A 16159-nucleotide genomic window follows, 5' to 3' on the forward strand; every position below is an offset into this window, starting at 1 on the left:
AAATAAATCACCCGATTAATCAGAATAAAAAATTTGTAATTGAGCGCTTAGATTATGCCAGCAATCAACTGATTTTCGATTATAATCGATGATTGGAACACCACTATTATATACTTTACAGCAATCTATAACAAATGTAATGTTATAAGAGAAATTCCACCTCTCCCATGGGTGTAATCATCAAGCACTGGTCAAGGAGAATTTTGATAACAGAAAATTACATGTCAAATTAGAGAGAAATTAATGAGTTTAGTGTGAGGAACTAACTGGTAGAACATCTCTGATCAAGCAGGTGTTATCTATATCTCCTGGGAACTGGGCAAAGGAATCAGCGTTGAACTAAATGAATCTAGTTAGATAGCCTTTTAACTTTTATAATGAATTTGGTGAAAAGTAATTAAAACTAACTTGAAATTGTATAATAAACTAATTTGATATTATATAATGTAAGGGGGGGGGGGGGCATGTCTTTTTGTCTGTTTGTCAATATGAACTGCAGCTTAAAACCAGTCTGACATTAAATCTAAGAAATCATCAAGTATTTTTTTTAAAAATGTTTTATGGTAGATAGTTCCTACAAATCTAAGAGTCATGCATTAATCTTATTAAAAATAATGCATCAAGTTTACACAAGTTTTTGTTTCAACAGAATGACATGTATATGCATTTTTATTGCAATACAGACTATTAAAGCAGATAGTGCAGATCCATTCATCCCTTGGGAGTAATGAAACATGCATCCAGTTAAAGATGATAATTAATGAGTTCAATGTATAGGAAGGCTAGCTGTCTCAATCATTTCTGTTAGAGCATCTCTGATCAAGCAGCTCTTATCTGTATCCTTTGGGAATTAGACAGAAAAACTGCTTGTCAGTTTATAGCATATGTCATTTGATGGCCAGCCTTTTATTTTCAAAATTAATTTGGTATAGATTAAATTGTTAAGACTATTTTGATATTGTTTGATATGAAATTTCTATTTAATTTTTTGAAAATATCAAATAAATATGAAAGATGGGGGGGGGGGGGGGGGGGGCTGCAGATGGGCATTTGTCAAGGTCTAACACAACCAGTTGAGAAATTTATTATAATTAGTGCCTGCACTAAAGGAAATGTATAAACATCAAATATTTTAAGGAATGGAAAAATCATGGAAATCTTTGAATTAAGGTTGACATGATTTTCTTGCACCCTAAACTGCATGTTTATGATAATTGAACAATATTTGACGGGCATATCATGTTGTGGCGGGGCACTTTATTGACAGAGTTATGCCCCTTGGACTTAAAATTTTTTTTGACAGAGTTATGTCCCTTGCACTAGTCATTTCCATACTGCCCATAATGGCTTGTGCACCCTATAATTTACGCCCAAGGGGGGCATAAGTGTTTTACAAACATGTATTGTTCCTATTTTAAAATGCTTTGGTTTGATATAAAAGAAATCTTTTTATTAGTCATGAGGTGATCTTTTTATACACTGTCCATCAGAATTGGGTTTCCTCTTTATCTTTCTACCTGTTCTTAATCAACATGATCTTGACAAATAATGTTATATATTGATAATTCTCCTTTTTCAGGAAAACGAGGTACTAAAAGAAGATGGACAAATGAAGAAACAGAGTTTCTTCGAAAGAAATTTAAAGGATACATTTTGGGCATTCAGATAAGTGTTCATCAGTCAGAATTGAAGGAGGCCCAAAAGATATGCCCAACAAGGACATTGCCACAAATAAGGGCAAAATTGAATAACATCAAGCTGGGGAAATCAACTTGAAATACTGTTTATCAGTGCTCATAATGAAATGATGAAAAATTGGAATTTTTTTGCCCCGCCATGAATATGGCCGGGCATATAGTGTTTGTCATGTCCGTCCTCTGTCCTTCTGTCCTTCCATCACACTTTGCATTTAGCTCTGTTCAAAGCTCAGTTTCAAAGAAACTATCCAAGATATTTTTATCAAACTTCATATGCTAATAGATATTGATGAGAGCTATGCAACTGCATCAACATTTTTTTGACCTTGACCTTTCCTTTGAGTTGACCTCACTTTTCTTAAACTAATGTTTAGCTTAGTTTTAAAGATACCATTCAAGATAGTGTAATCAAACTTCATATGTTGATACTTACTGATGTAAGCTATTCAACTGCATCAACATATTTTGACCTTGACCTTTCTTTTGACCTCACTTTTCTTAAATTAGTGTTTAGCTCAGTTTTAAAGATACCATTCAAGATAGTGTAATCAAACTTCATATGTTGATACAAACTGATGTAAGCTATTCAACTGCATCAACATTTTTTGACCTTGACCTTTCTTTTGACCTTGACCTCACTTTTCTTGAATTAGTGTTTAGCTCAGTTTTAATGAAACCATTCAAGATAATTTTAACAAACTTCATATGCTGATTCATACTGATGAGAGCTATTCAACTGCATCAATATTTTTTACCTTGACCTTTCCTTTGACCTTGACCTCACTTTTCTTAAATAAATTTTTAGCTCAGTTTTAAAGATACCATTCAAGATACATCTTCGCTAGCCAAGGGTTTCTGATACGCTACTCTCCTCATAAACCCTTGACATACGGTGCTGACAAAAGACGGGATTGTTTTTGTCACGTGATCACGATTCTTACCAGGTACGCACAGATTGTGTCATCGACAGAAATAAAGAGCGTTTATAAAAAAAAATGTTTTTAAAAAATAATTAGCAAGAAAGTATTGAGTTATGTTAATTTGTTATTTAAACATGTTAAAATGCAAATATACATCTTCAGTATAGATTCCTAATCACATATTAAGATATTGGATGACGCCATATAGCTATTCATAGAATGGCATGTTATCTTACGGATCGTTGTTTAAATTGCGTTTTTCATTCCCAATATTAAAGAGTCAAGGTATATCCCGAATGCAAATATCGTCATTTACAAAAAACAATTGCTGATTGGTCGAACGATGTCGATCAACTCCAATCACAACTTGAGAAAAAAATCCCAATTTTTTTTTACACCGTATGCCAAGGGTTTATGAGGAGAGTAGCGTATCATAAACCCTTGGCTAGCAAAGATGTTCAAGAAAGTGTTATCTAACTTCATATGCTGATACATACTGATGAGAGCTATTCAACTGCATCAACATTTTTTGACCTTGACCTTTCCTTTGACCTTGACCTCACTTTTCTTAAATTAGTGTCAAACTGCATATGCTGATACATACTGATGAGAGCTATTCAACTGCATCAATATTTTTTTTTTACCTTGACCTTTCCTTTGACCTTGACCTCACTTATCTTAAACTAGTGTATAGCTCAGTTTTAAAGAAACCATTCATAATATTTTTATCAAACTTCATATGCTAATACATACTGATGTAACCTTTTCAACTGCTTCGACAATTTTTGACCTTGACCTTTCCTTTGACCTTGACCTCACTTTTCTCAATTTGTGTTAAAATGTTGCATTACTAATATACATTCAGCGGGGCATTCATGTCCTATGGACATATTTCTAGTTCATTTTATGATGAACTTGTGCAGTTAATAGTTACACTAGGTTTAATTGATATCATAGTCTTGGTCCTATTTTTTTTTTTATTCTACTTATGTATCCAATTCTTATTTTAGAATAAAAAGTCTCTTATTTAAAATTATTATAAAACTGTTCAATTAAAAGTTCTGAATTGATTATATTCTGCTGTATTATCAAAGTAGGGTGAATTATGCATCATTAAATTTTCATTGGATTGTTCATTTTTGGGCTGTAAGATTTTAGATATAATCGTACTGGTTTATTTCTAACATAAATTGTTTTGTGGAGAATTAATGTTGAATATGCTTTTGTTTTCATGGGTCAAAAAGTGTGAATATTAAATCATTGGATATATTGTAAGGTTTCATTCCCTAATATCTCTTTTGGATCTGTTCTTTTCTGTTTGTAAGCATTGTTTGTTAATGTTTTAACAATGTTAACTTCTCAAGTACTTCTGTGACACATATCTACCAAACTTAGTGTGTTATATGGTAGGTAAACAAGTAGGAGTGATATTGTCTTGCATTCAAGAATGGAGAAAACAATGTTCTAAATTCTTGTTTGAAAAAGCTAGGAAACTTTACAAAGTTGTTGAAGTTTATTACTCCTTATTTTAAAAACATTTATTATTTTATGCTTCAGCTAACAAAGTTTGGAGATTGTAATGGAATTGCAATGTCTATCCATCTGTTTTGTTTAAATAAGTTTCAAGAGTATGCTTTTTATATGCTCATGCTATTTATGTGATATGACCAATTTTCTCTTTGCGGGTTTATTTTTACTCATGGACTTTATCCTTTTCAGGAAAAATCTTTTAGTGACATGATTGTCTCAAAAGATGTATGTGAAGGTGTAGGGGGAACATATTGGTAATATAACAGTTACTATAATGTCTGTTTATCCATTTACATGTTTCATTCCATTTGTTTCTCCCTCCGTTTGTCCTTATTTTCATTTTGATCCATAAATTTTTGAAGGTTTTTTGGGACAAGTGAATGGCTATATCCATTGTCGCATCAATTGGACGCTTATATAAAATGAGGGCCCACAGAGGGTATTAATCCTTTTCGGACAGTTCTGGTTTATATGGATTAAATTTTAAAGGTTTTGACCATGGTTACATTGATGTTATAATTTGACATTGGTCATAATATGAAAAGATTGATAGTTAATCAATCTGTTCTGTTCTTTGGATTTTTTATGGTTTGTTTATTACTACCATAATGTGTTTTGCTTTATTAAAGATATTCAGAAATAGATTAAACTTTATATTTCATTTATTAGGGCTCTGCAAAGTGGGTGCCCTACATTGATCAGTTTGTTCATCCGAGATCACTTGTCTGGAGCATATTTTTCTCTCTCCTGGGCCCAATCTGGCTCAAACTTTACCCACAGAGTGCCTTTGGGTAAAGGGTGTGCAGTAACCTTGAACCAAGCTTTAAGTTTCTTGGTCTAAGGTAAAGGTCATACATAATTATATAATTTAATTTTGTTTGTATTCTAGCCTCTGATTGGTTAATATCCAAAAAGGAACACAAATTATTTCTGTATAACCTGGTTTGGTACGGGGACACACCCCCCTGACAACCAGCTGAATCATCTGTATCCATACTGTCCTCTCATTTCCAGTCCTCGGGATTCATAGAAAATTCCAGATTTAATAAATGTACCTTTAATTTCAAACAATAATTCGATCTTACCACATGTAACCAAACAACATGGCTGCTAGGCCTATGTATCAGTTTTTACCTCCCCTCGATTCCCATCACTTCCGTTACTATGGTTGTATTATTGAGCGGCAAATTTGAACTAATAAAAAATAACGAAATTTTACACCCATAGTTATTTAATGATTTTAAAATTAAATTATAAGGAATGACTCTAGTTCTTGGCCAAATTATTCGAGTATAACCTGGTTTGGGTCAGTTTACGCTGTTTTATAATCCGCTTCGCGGATTATAAAGCGTAAACTGACCCAAACCAGGTTATACTCGAATAATTTGGCCAAGAATTAGAGTCATTCCTAAAATAACAAAATCCTTATCCAGATCATATATTCTCCCCTCTTTGTGCAATCTGGCTCATAGTTCACTAACAGAGTGCCTTTGGTCAAAGGGTGTGCAGTGATCTTAAAGTTTCTAGGTCAAGGTCATATGAAACTACCTTTCAAAAAAAATTCCAGATAAAGTATTCTCTCTCTCTTATCCTTATCTGGCACATACTTCACAAAAACAGAGCTTTTAGGAAAAGATTTTGCAGTGACCTTGAACCATATTTCTAGGTCAGATGTGAATGTCATGGCTGGTATCTTTGAAATCCAGTTTTTGGACCTAAAATTCTTCCATTTGGCTTAATCTTGCTCAGATTAATCAAACAAATGCCTAAGAGGTTAGCTATGAGTTTGAATTAAAGTTTTACGCCAACTGGAAAATTTTCAAGTCGTAGGTTAAGTCTCTGAAATCCTTATGTCCAATATTTAAGCAGGGCCCTATGAGATGGTCACCATCTCAATGATTATACATTTGAACATGTGCATACAAATATTACCTTTAAAAGAGGAAGGGGGGCTAAAACCGAATCTCTCTCTCTCTCTCTCTCTCTCTCTCTCTCTCTCATTTGTCTGCTTAATAAAATCTATGACAGCATATTACTTAAATATCAAGTTGTGAAAATGAAATATATAACAAATAATATGATTGCCTCTTTGTATCATCTTGTCCGATTATAATCACGGCCGGGAAATGTCTACAGATACATGTAAAAGTCTGCTCAATAAATCATCATAAAAAATAAAACTGACACATAAAAATATCATTGCATTAAAATTTTAAAATACGAGTGTATTTATGCAATACGTCCACATACCTTTGTAAAAAAAAAAATTCTCATTATTTTACACGGAATCGCCTTGCCACGGAAATATATGTATGGTTCTTACAACTGTTGTAATTCATTCTATAAGACCGTAGTTTTCTCCTCTAAAATCCACATTATTTGTAATGGTTTTACATATCAAATAACAATATTTATTTTACAACTAGATTAATTTTATCTTTTATACTACAGCGTTCGGTAACAATTACAATGTTTTACAGCGATATAAAATCGTGTTATTAAAAAGTTGAATTTAAACATCGTACATATGTGCAGAAAATATGGTAAGAAAGTTAAATAAAAAATTTTACTTAATGTGCATGTATCGTCTTTCTAAGGACAATTTTCATTGATTTGTTTATTTATTTATTATTTATTTTTTAGCACCAGGCATTAGAATACAATAGAATAGTTTCAATGCAAGGAAAAGATCAGAGGCATTCCGAATAAATCGTTCATCTTGCGTTCACCTTTTGTTCACCGTTGACTTTGCGCTCGCGTTGGCGCTCCGTTCGCGTTTTGCGTTCGCTCACCGTTCACACATCGTTCACCAAGTTGCGTTCAGCATTCACAACATCGTTCACTCACCGTTCGCTCTGCGTTCGTTCACCGTTCAAAAGGGAAAGTAGAACGTTTCAGGGACTGTATTATGGTAATTAACATCTGTGACTATGGGAATAATCCTCTTCTTGCTTTTATATATGGTAAAAAAATATGAATAAAAGTTAATAAACTTAAAGTTCTCCAATCATTAGCTTAAGTATTGTTATCTTAAAGATGCGTTATTGTATAATTTTTTTATCATTGTATTATTATCCTAAAAATGCGTTATTTATAAATAGTTCTCAAAAGAATTTTATGTTTGGTTTCAAGCATTATTGAAGTAAGTTGTATTGGAAAATAATTTTAAAAATAGTGGATTTTTTTATATATATAGGCGAATCGGAGAGCCAAACTTTCTTTCTTCACACATCACTGTGATACCAAGGAGCCAAAGTTATTGATGTTTTCACAAGCCAAATTCAAATAATTTTTGGATATTAAATGTTCTCATAGATCTTGAAGGGTCGTACTAGAGACCATAAACAGTATGATTTTAAAGCACATATCAGCGGGCATGGTCAGTAAACGAAAGGTTGCCTGTTCAAATCCTGCTGTGGCCTACGATGTTGTGTGATGTGTTCTTAGACAAGGCACTTTATCTGCATTGTCATAGTCAACCAAGCTGAAAGTGGGTACCGGCTTATGCTGGAAGTTAACCTGCATGGAATGGTGTCCCATTCAAATGTAGTCGATGATTCCCATCCGGAAACCGGGTATAAGCACCGGCCTTATGCGTCTTAACTGGCTATAGAAGGATAAACATTTTAATGATGAAAAAAAAACCACGTTTGATTATATTGTGTTTCAAGGGGGGGGGGGGGGGAGTTTAACTAAAAATAACACAATATCTTGTCTATCATGAAGCATGATGGCCTTATGCATACGAGGAATGGCGTACTAGGCGGAAATAATGCCATCAATAGGACAAATAAGGAATCAAACAATAAATATACCAAATAATAAATGTGTCTTTCAAAGAATTTGTACGAAAAGATGTATTGTCATGTTGTAAATAGTGGTATTTATATGACAACTATTCCAGTATAAACTTAGGTTAGTATGATTAGAATGCACCGACTACTCGAGTACAAGTCTGATACTCTCTGTATCGGGCCATCTATCGATTTACCTTCAAAATTCGTGAACTCATTTTTTTTAAATTCACCTGGTACTCTGTATTTTTGTAACAATCAATCAAACTATAAAGTATTGACATTTCTTATTTTGCATCTTTAAAACATAGTTGGAATTTTTGCTTTTGCATTCATTCATAAAGCAGTAATCAAAGAAAAAAAATATTAAAAAATTAAGACTTTGCTATTTTGTGATTAATTTAAAAGGCATTTTCGCCACAGTATAAGGTAATGGTCTAAAAAATTACATGTACTGCATGTATTGTGGAAAGGTAATGTATTGTATTATTTATATACACGTATAAGCCAACAAAATTCCCATGACATTGCAAACAAAGCAGTTATATAAATGTATCAAACAATTCGGAAAATATAGGACTTACGAAGATTTCTCTAAATCCTTCAAACCCGTATATTTATGTACACGTAGCAGCATGACGCAAAATAGAATATAAAAATATACTCCGAGTATATTTTTATATTCTATTTTGCGTCATGCTGCTACGTGTGCACTAATCTGTGTGCATTGAATAAACAAGTCTGATATTCTAATCCCGATTGACAAAATATAGGGAAACTCTGAAAATCGGAAATTTTAGGTTGAATTTTTTCAAATCGGGATTTTAGGGCAATTTTGCTTTCCCGATCGGGAGAGCGGGATCAAAGGGTAAAATCGGGAGGATCCCGCCTAAATCGGGAAAGTTGGCATGTATGTACTCGGCTTATACATAATTTCAAAGAAATGAAATAATTGCCTGTGGATATTTTTTGATAATCCACACATAAAATTTGTTCGGTTGCTAAAAATTACCAATTCTGCATTTGGAAAATCCTGGATCAGCCATAATACCCATTTTCATTAAGGGGTCGGACCCCATTAAAGGGTTTGAACATAGTTTGCTGTAGCAATTGTTTTAATAAAAAAATCAAGACTATATTGATATACATGATATCTTGCTTCATCTGGGAACTTTATTACATATTCCATTTGTATGTGCAATCGCTCCTTCTATTAGGTCCCAATAAGCCAGTTTGAAGTGACAGACCCAAGTAAATGGTTGTTTTAAGTATATATATATATATATATATATATATATATATATATATATATATATATATATATATATATATATATATATATATATATTGTATGTGTATATAAATTGGCGTATTAAAAATTTAGTGCAATCACTGGCTATTGAGTTGTTGGCGTATTCAGGAATTAGTGCTACACACAAACGTGCCATATATTGTATTTATAAATGATTTATTAGCGGTATTCATAAATTAGCGCATCATTGTTCGCGCCAAAGCCGCAAAATATGAAGCCCGCTATCTTAAGTACACATGCAGTATATATATATATATATATATGAAATTTTCAAATGCACAGAAATATTGTAGCTTGTATTCTTTTCAAGGTAATAATTCTTTGATTGATTGATTGATTGTATGGGGTTTTAAGTCCCGTTCGGTCGCCCACGTGGCGCAGTGGTTAGAACGTCGCTCTAGAGTCGCGAAGTAAGGACTTGATCCTTACGTCGCGGGTTCGAATCCCACTGTGGGACGTGGAGACCGGTCCTTCGGATGAGACCGTATAAACCGAGGTCCCGTGTCGCAGTAGGTGCTGGCACGAAAAAGATCCCTCACTGCTCAATGGCCTTAAGTGCCGAGCATAGGACAAAATTTGCAGCTCTCCACATGCAAGTGGTGGCGTCTCCATATGAGTGAAAAATTCTCGAGAGGGACGTTAAACAACTTACAAACATACAAACCGTTCGAGAGTTTTTCACTCATATAGAGACGTCACCAATACCGGTGAAGTGCTTTAGAGTTAGACCTTTACTCGGCACTCGAGCAGTGAGGGTTCTTTATCGTGCCAACGCCTACCGTGACACGGGGCCTCGGATTTTAAGGTCTCATCCGAAAGACCCACAACTTTCACTTTAAAGTGCCGAGTGCTTGGCGAAGGAACAGTTACTACCTATTTTTTATCGACTTAGGTCAGTTGCGGCCATGATTCGAACACACGACCTTCCGATCACGGAGCGAGCGCTCTACCGACGGAGCTACCCTGACGGTAATAATTCTATGACGTGATATACAACGTTTACTGTACATATGAATAAAATCTTGCTCACTAATTTGATCTTTTTCAAGTCATATTGATATGCCTAATGACAAATTGTTTCACATAAAAATTGTACTAGCTACTTACGATTACACATGTACACGTCTTGGAAAGGCAAACCCCCATACTCCTCTGTAGGTAATCACGCAGACAGACCCTTAAAAATCTTTTATAGAGGACGTAGGCTGATGGAAAATCAAATACAAGGTAGCATTCATATTTAGAGATACAGTATAAAAATTTAAATAATTATTGAATTTAGACCACAATTCTATAGAATCATTTTGATAAATTATGGTACACATTAACGATGACAAAGATGATGAAAACGTATAATTGATCAATCTTGTAGGTCCTATTGAAGAAACACACAAACGAACAAAACACAAAATCGAAAAAGGATCGTCTTTAAACCGAGGTATGGGTCTGCCTATGTAAATAAGGAATATCAGTAACTTATTTATACAAAAACAATTTACAGGGCGGACGTTAAAACACAGTATAATTAAAAGTCTTCTATCTGTATTTCAGAAACTTTTTTGTAACAAAATAAAAAAAGGATGTATATTACTTCTTGGGTGAAATTCATACCATTTTTTAGGACAAGCCTTAAAAGCCTTTAAATACAATCAGTCCTCTATTTTCACATTTATATCCCGGAAATCGAAGATTCGGGGGCATATAATTTTTGGTCAGTCTGTCTGTCAACCTCTGTATCCCCAGCCTTTAAACAATGTATTATAGAAGGTTATATTCTGCAGTCCAGATACCTTCCTGTTATTCTTGTCTTTTGACGTCCAGAAACTTCTAGAGCCGCTTGGCCGTAATATGGCCAATGGTGATTTCCTGGAGGGCAGCCTCATCGTTATAAAACGTATATAAAAGTCTGGGTTCAAGCCATCTTTGCTAGCCAAGGGTTTCTTATTCGCTACTCTCCTCATAAACCCTTGGCTTACGGTGCTATCAATGTCGGAATTTTTTTCTCGAAAATGAAAAACACAGGTAAAAAACGATCTGTAAGATAATGTTGTCATCCAGGTTGTACCTGATGTGCACATTATGCGATCGGGAATTTATATTGCAGATCTAGAAAGCTTAAGGCACCCTAAATAACAATTGTGGCACTTATGCGGCGTATTTTCTTTGATGATTAGTATACTGTAATTTCCATTACTCGTTCTGTACCCAGGTAGGCGTGGCCTAGCTTCGTACAATAACTTCAGAAACTGCAAGTTATTGCACTGTATCAAAGGAGGCGTGGTAATTATACCGTACAATAATTTTAGAATTATTGTAAGGTAAGAAAATCAAATCCTCACAAAATTTATCATTTAATCAACCATTGTAAAGTTAAATTTTTCAACTAAACGTTTAAATCAAATTTAATGTCTTTGTACAATTTTTACAAGACCAAAAAAAAAAAAAAAAAAAAAAAAAAAAAAAAAAAAGACTCAATTCAAAAATATCAGGTTTAAGTAGTTTAAGTAGTTTAACAAGCTATCTGGCTAGTCATTGATTTTTGTGAAAATTTCACTTTAAAACTGAAATGTAATGTTACAAATTTTAAATTCTCCAAACGGGAATCTGTTCGGTTTGAATCTCTTGCTCTGAGGTTCCTCCTCACCCTGGACATTTGCTGCAGTCTGTGGAATAACGGGACACTCATCTGAAATATCTAGAGTGCATCCATCTAGAGTATTCAACGGAGTAGAATTCTCGGTACACTCTTTGGGCGGATCGAAGATCTTTGACATATTAGCTTCCATATATGCACTGGATCTTTTGTATTTACGGACACCTGCTTGAGAACGATGACCAGTCCGATCCATTATCTGCTGCTCTTCAACACCAGACATATATAGCTGGGTCGCACAAGTGCGTTTGCCGCTATGATTCGAATAATTACCCTTTAAACCAACTTCCGTGCAGATGATTCGCATTAAGTTTTTCAGCTTGTTAATTCCCACAACTTGATTTCCGTATCGGATTGGCACCTCAGATGTTGCGGGCAGAGGTCTTCGATAGAATGTTCCTTGGCTTCCAAGAGAATCCAGATATAGATCAAAATAGTCAGCAATGCATCTCTCACTTACAAGAAAATTTTGAATTTGTAAGCTGAGCGAGCGAGTAAGCGTACATCCTCACACACACACACACACACACACACACACACACACACACACAGAGAGATGAGAGAGAGAGAGAGAGAGAGAGAGAGATTCTCTTACCGGACTGGCAGTAATGTTTAATGGTCTTGTTGCACACATTTAGCTGTCCGAGCCCTCCTTTGTACGTTTTGGTTTTTCAACCCGTAAACTCAATAAATTTTCCCAGCTGATCTGATCCAATAGTAAACTGTTCACATTCCAGGTTATGATGCTCGTCGCACCCACGCAAACCAAAGATTTTACATGCGTAAAAGAAAATCGTTTTCTGAAGTTGTTTTGCATTTTTCTTTCCAAACACTCCAACATCCCACAACTTGGCCTCATCTTCTGGTAAAATAGGATCAGCCTGCTTCGTAATACACCCTATGCCTTTTTCAATCAGCGACTTCATTTTTGCATCTAGAACTTTCCGAAATTCAATAATAGTTGTGTTTTTTTTTCGTCTAAAAAGTTTTTATCGTACACACCTTTGTCTCGCAAAAAACGAAGTAGTCCACATGAAATCAAGTACAGGCTCTTAGGGGGGTAGTCCTTACCATCCTGCCGTCTAGCTTCCACTATAAAGCGTTGTAACCAGTAATTCATTTCCTCGCTGCCCTGGAATTGAAGTTCTGGAATAGTTTCGGATCTGCCGGTTCTCCATTTCTCAAACACGTTGACCGCCCATCTAGTGTTTTGTTTAGTGTTTATGTTTTCCTGGCTTTCAATTAGAGATTTCAGTTCACTCTCGGTCACTGGGGGCGCAAAATGATCACCCGATGTGGTCGGCAAATTCGAACTGTTTTCATTTTTACTCAAAAAGTCCCATTCAAGCTTAAATTCACCAAGCTCCGATCCTGTGTCGTATTCTGCTAGCGTCTGTGTAAGGCTCATGTTTAGTAATCCGTCGAAAGCTTCCATTTCGTCGCACACTTGAGACAATGACATGTCGTCTATTTCTTCAACATTGAAGTCATTATCCAAAAAATCTACGTCCATCTTTTAGCGTAAAACAATCCCAACTAAATTGAAGCGCGAAAAATGCCACTGCAGCTCGTGAAAGTAGGCGTGCCACAAAACATTTGTTGGACCAATAGTCATACAATAATTGCTGTATCTGGAAATGAAACGGGGTCGTGACCTCGTGCCCTGCGGGCACTCGTCACGCCCCCGGTTTATTTCCAGAAACAGCAATTATTGTATAACTATTAGTTCAACAAATATAACATAAACATCGCTCGACATCTGCTTGATAATTATTTTCTTAAATACTTTATTAAAAAAAAAAAAAAAACTTTTTATTTCAATCTATGACGCAAGCTGTGCTTTTGTGGTGAGATTCGAGATCACGTGACGTAAACAATCCCGAGTTTTAACAGCAACCATAGACCAAGGGATCCTTGGCTAGCGAATATAATAGTAAAGGGTGATTTCCTCGAGGACGACCGATACATATTAAAACGGATATCAAAAATCCCCTTTTATATCTACAGCCTAAGAATGAGTAATCTATTTTCATTTCATTTTATATTCTATATAAACTTTTCATTCTTTAACGCATTAATACGGCATAGTTTTCTAAGTCGATAGATTTTTTTTAATGATTGTGTTTATGAAAGTACGCTACGGTGTTATAATTATGTGAAGATACGAAAACGGTTCTAAAGTATTCTATCGTATAGATCACATGTCGGCTATTATACATATTATGTTTCAGTACGCTTATGAAATTAAAGTTGTTAAAAAAAAAAAAAACAAAAAACGTAAAAAAAAAAAAAAAACAACCCTACTTTACATGCATTTACACGTCGTATTATTTTTATTTTTAAAAAACGTATTGTTTATTGATAAATAAATCTACTGGAATAATTTAGAAATTATATTGTGAATTTAAGGAAACATTAATCTAATTAAATCGATATTTCGATTTCTTTCAAAACAATGATGGTACAAATGAACTGTAACTATTTCCCCCATGAAAAAGAAGACACAATCGTATCATTTCAGACGAGGAAGGATAGCAATAAAACATTTGAGTAAACAGAAAAACCTTAAAACAAGACTGTTACGTAAAATGTACTTACTTGAGATTCCTGTTATACACTGTGTATTCGTAACTATAACAACTTTTGCCCTTGTAAACATGCACCTGTACTGAAGTGGCGGTCTTTCCTGTCAATACAAGTTGCATGAGTGAATTTGGCGGGTTGACTGCAATTATATAATACCGAGTTTTAAAAAAGGCTATCTGTAGGAAACTTGCTATATTTTCAGTAGAATGAGTTAAATCAACGCAATACCACAGGGTAGACCTAAGTATAGATAGTTTATCATAAGTATTCTAGGAAAAGTATTCTTGACAATTTTTACATCCGATGAAACTGTAGCTCTACTGGTATGTACTTAAAACAAAGAAAGAGAAAAGTAGCACTTGGACTTGAACCTATGCAACGGCGATAAATAGCATAATGATCCTTGGTTTAGTTTCTTTTTGTGGCAAGATTTATTGCAATCAGACTAAATTTATAGGAAGAGTAGCCTTTTGCAAGAATTTTACAGAAATTTCGGTTTTTAGTAATCATGGAAACTCCTTTTTATCGAAATCAAAAACTGATATACAGAATTATGTATCTTAGTGTAGTCTACTTGTGTGCCAAAGTATTTTGAAATCAGTCGAAAACTGTAGGAGGACTAGTGTTGGAATGTTTTTCATAGAAATTTCTATTTTTAGTAACCATGTCAACACTATTCATTAAAATCAAAAAATAATAATAAAGAATTACGAACCTTGGTGTATTCTACTTGCCAAGTTATACTGAAATCAGACCAAAACTGTAGGAGGAGTTGTGTTTTGAATGTATTTCATAGAAATTTCTATTTTTAGTAACTATTGAAACACTGTTCATCAAAATAAAAAATCTATGATTAGAATTATGTATCTTAGTGTAGTATACTTGTGTACCAAGTTATATTGAAATCAGACCAAAAATGAAGAAGGAGTAATGTTTTGAAAGTATTTCACAGAAATTTCTATTTTTAGTAACAATGACAACTTCGTTCATCAAAATCAGAACAGCAATACAAAGATTTATGAATCTACGTATAGTCTACTTGTGTGCCAAGTCATATTGAAATCAGGCCAAAACTGTAGAAGTAGTATTTTGAAAGTATTTCACAGAAATTTCTATTTTAATTAAGCATGGCAACACAGTTCATCTAAATCAAAAAACCGATATTAAATAAAATTATGTATTTTAGTGTAGTCTACTAGTGTGCCAAGTTATATTGAAATCAGACCAAAACTGAAGGAGTAATGTTTTGAAAAATTGCTTAAAGACAGACAGCTAGGCAGCCAACGGGCCTCTTCCTATCGCATAACTTCTTCTGGTCTCTGACGAGTAGAGCTAAAACTTGCAATAAATTTTATCTTAACAGAAAAAAAACCTCTTGTTAAAGAAGTTAAATCGTGTGAAAAACCATTTTTATATAATTTGAAAAAAAATGTTCTTATATAGCATCAAAGGACAAAATAGGCTATGACCCCTTTTTGGCCCCTGGTTTTGGGTGTCTTTCAGAATGATGCAACAGTTTATCAATAGAAACCTGTTGTTACCCCTGCCACAATGAGTTTTGGTTCTACGTTATGGGATACACAGAGGTCACAGGAAGGTCAGAAAATATGTCAATTTACGAATTTTCTCATTTTTATTCAAATTTTTATCGATTTTACAGTATATTT

The 16159-nt window shown here is 34.2% G+C and overlaps 1 protein-coding gene and 1 pseudogene across 1 annotated transcript in view; one reads left to right on the top strand and one right to left on the bottom strand.

Annotated features, from left to right (window-relative positions):
* The window catches only part of LOC133195242 (uncharacterized), a 42871-nt gene extending 41095 nt beyond the window's left edge, over positions 1 to 1776 (top strand). The window contains exon 13 of the mRNA XM_061331100.1: positions 1580 to 1776. Coding sequence (XP_061187084.1) covers positions 1580 to 1776 — 197 coding nt within the window. The remainder of the gene's footprint in view (positions 1 to 1579) is intronic.
* A 9106-nt stretch (positions 1777 to 10882) lies between these two features.
* Positions 10883 to 13419, bottom strand: LOC133195243 (uncharacterized; annotated as a pseudogene).
* Between the last annotated feature and the right edge of the window lie 2740 nt (positions 13420 to 16159).

This window comes from Saccostrea echinata, unplaced genomic scaffold (genome assembly GCF_033153115.1).
Source record: "Saccostrea echinata isolate AGI-Se365-2 ecotype Australia unplaced genomic scaffold, CSIRO_AGI_Sech_v1 ptg000029l, whole genome shotgun sequence".
Taxonomy (NCBI): Eukaryota; Metazoa; Mollusca; class Bivalvia; order Ostreida; family Ostreidae; genus Saccostrea; species Saccostrea echinata.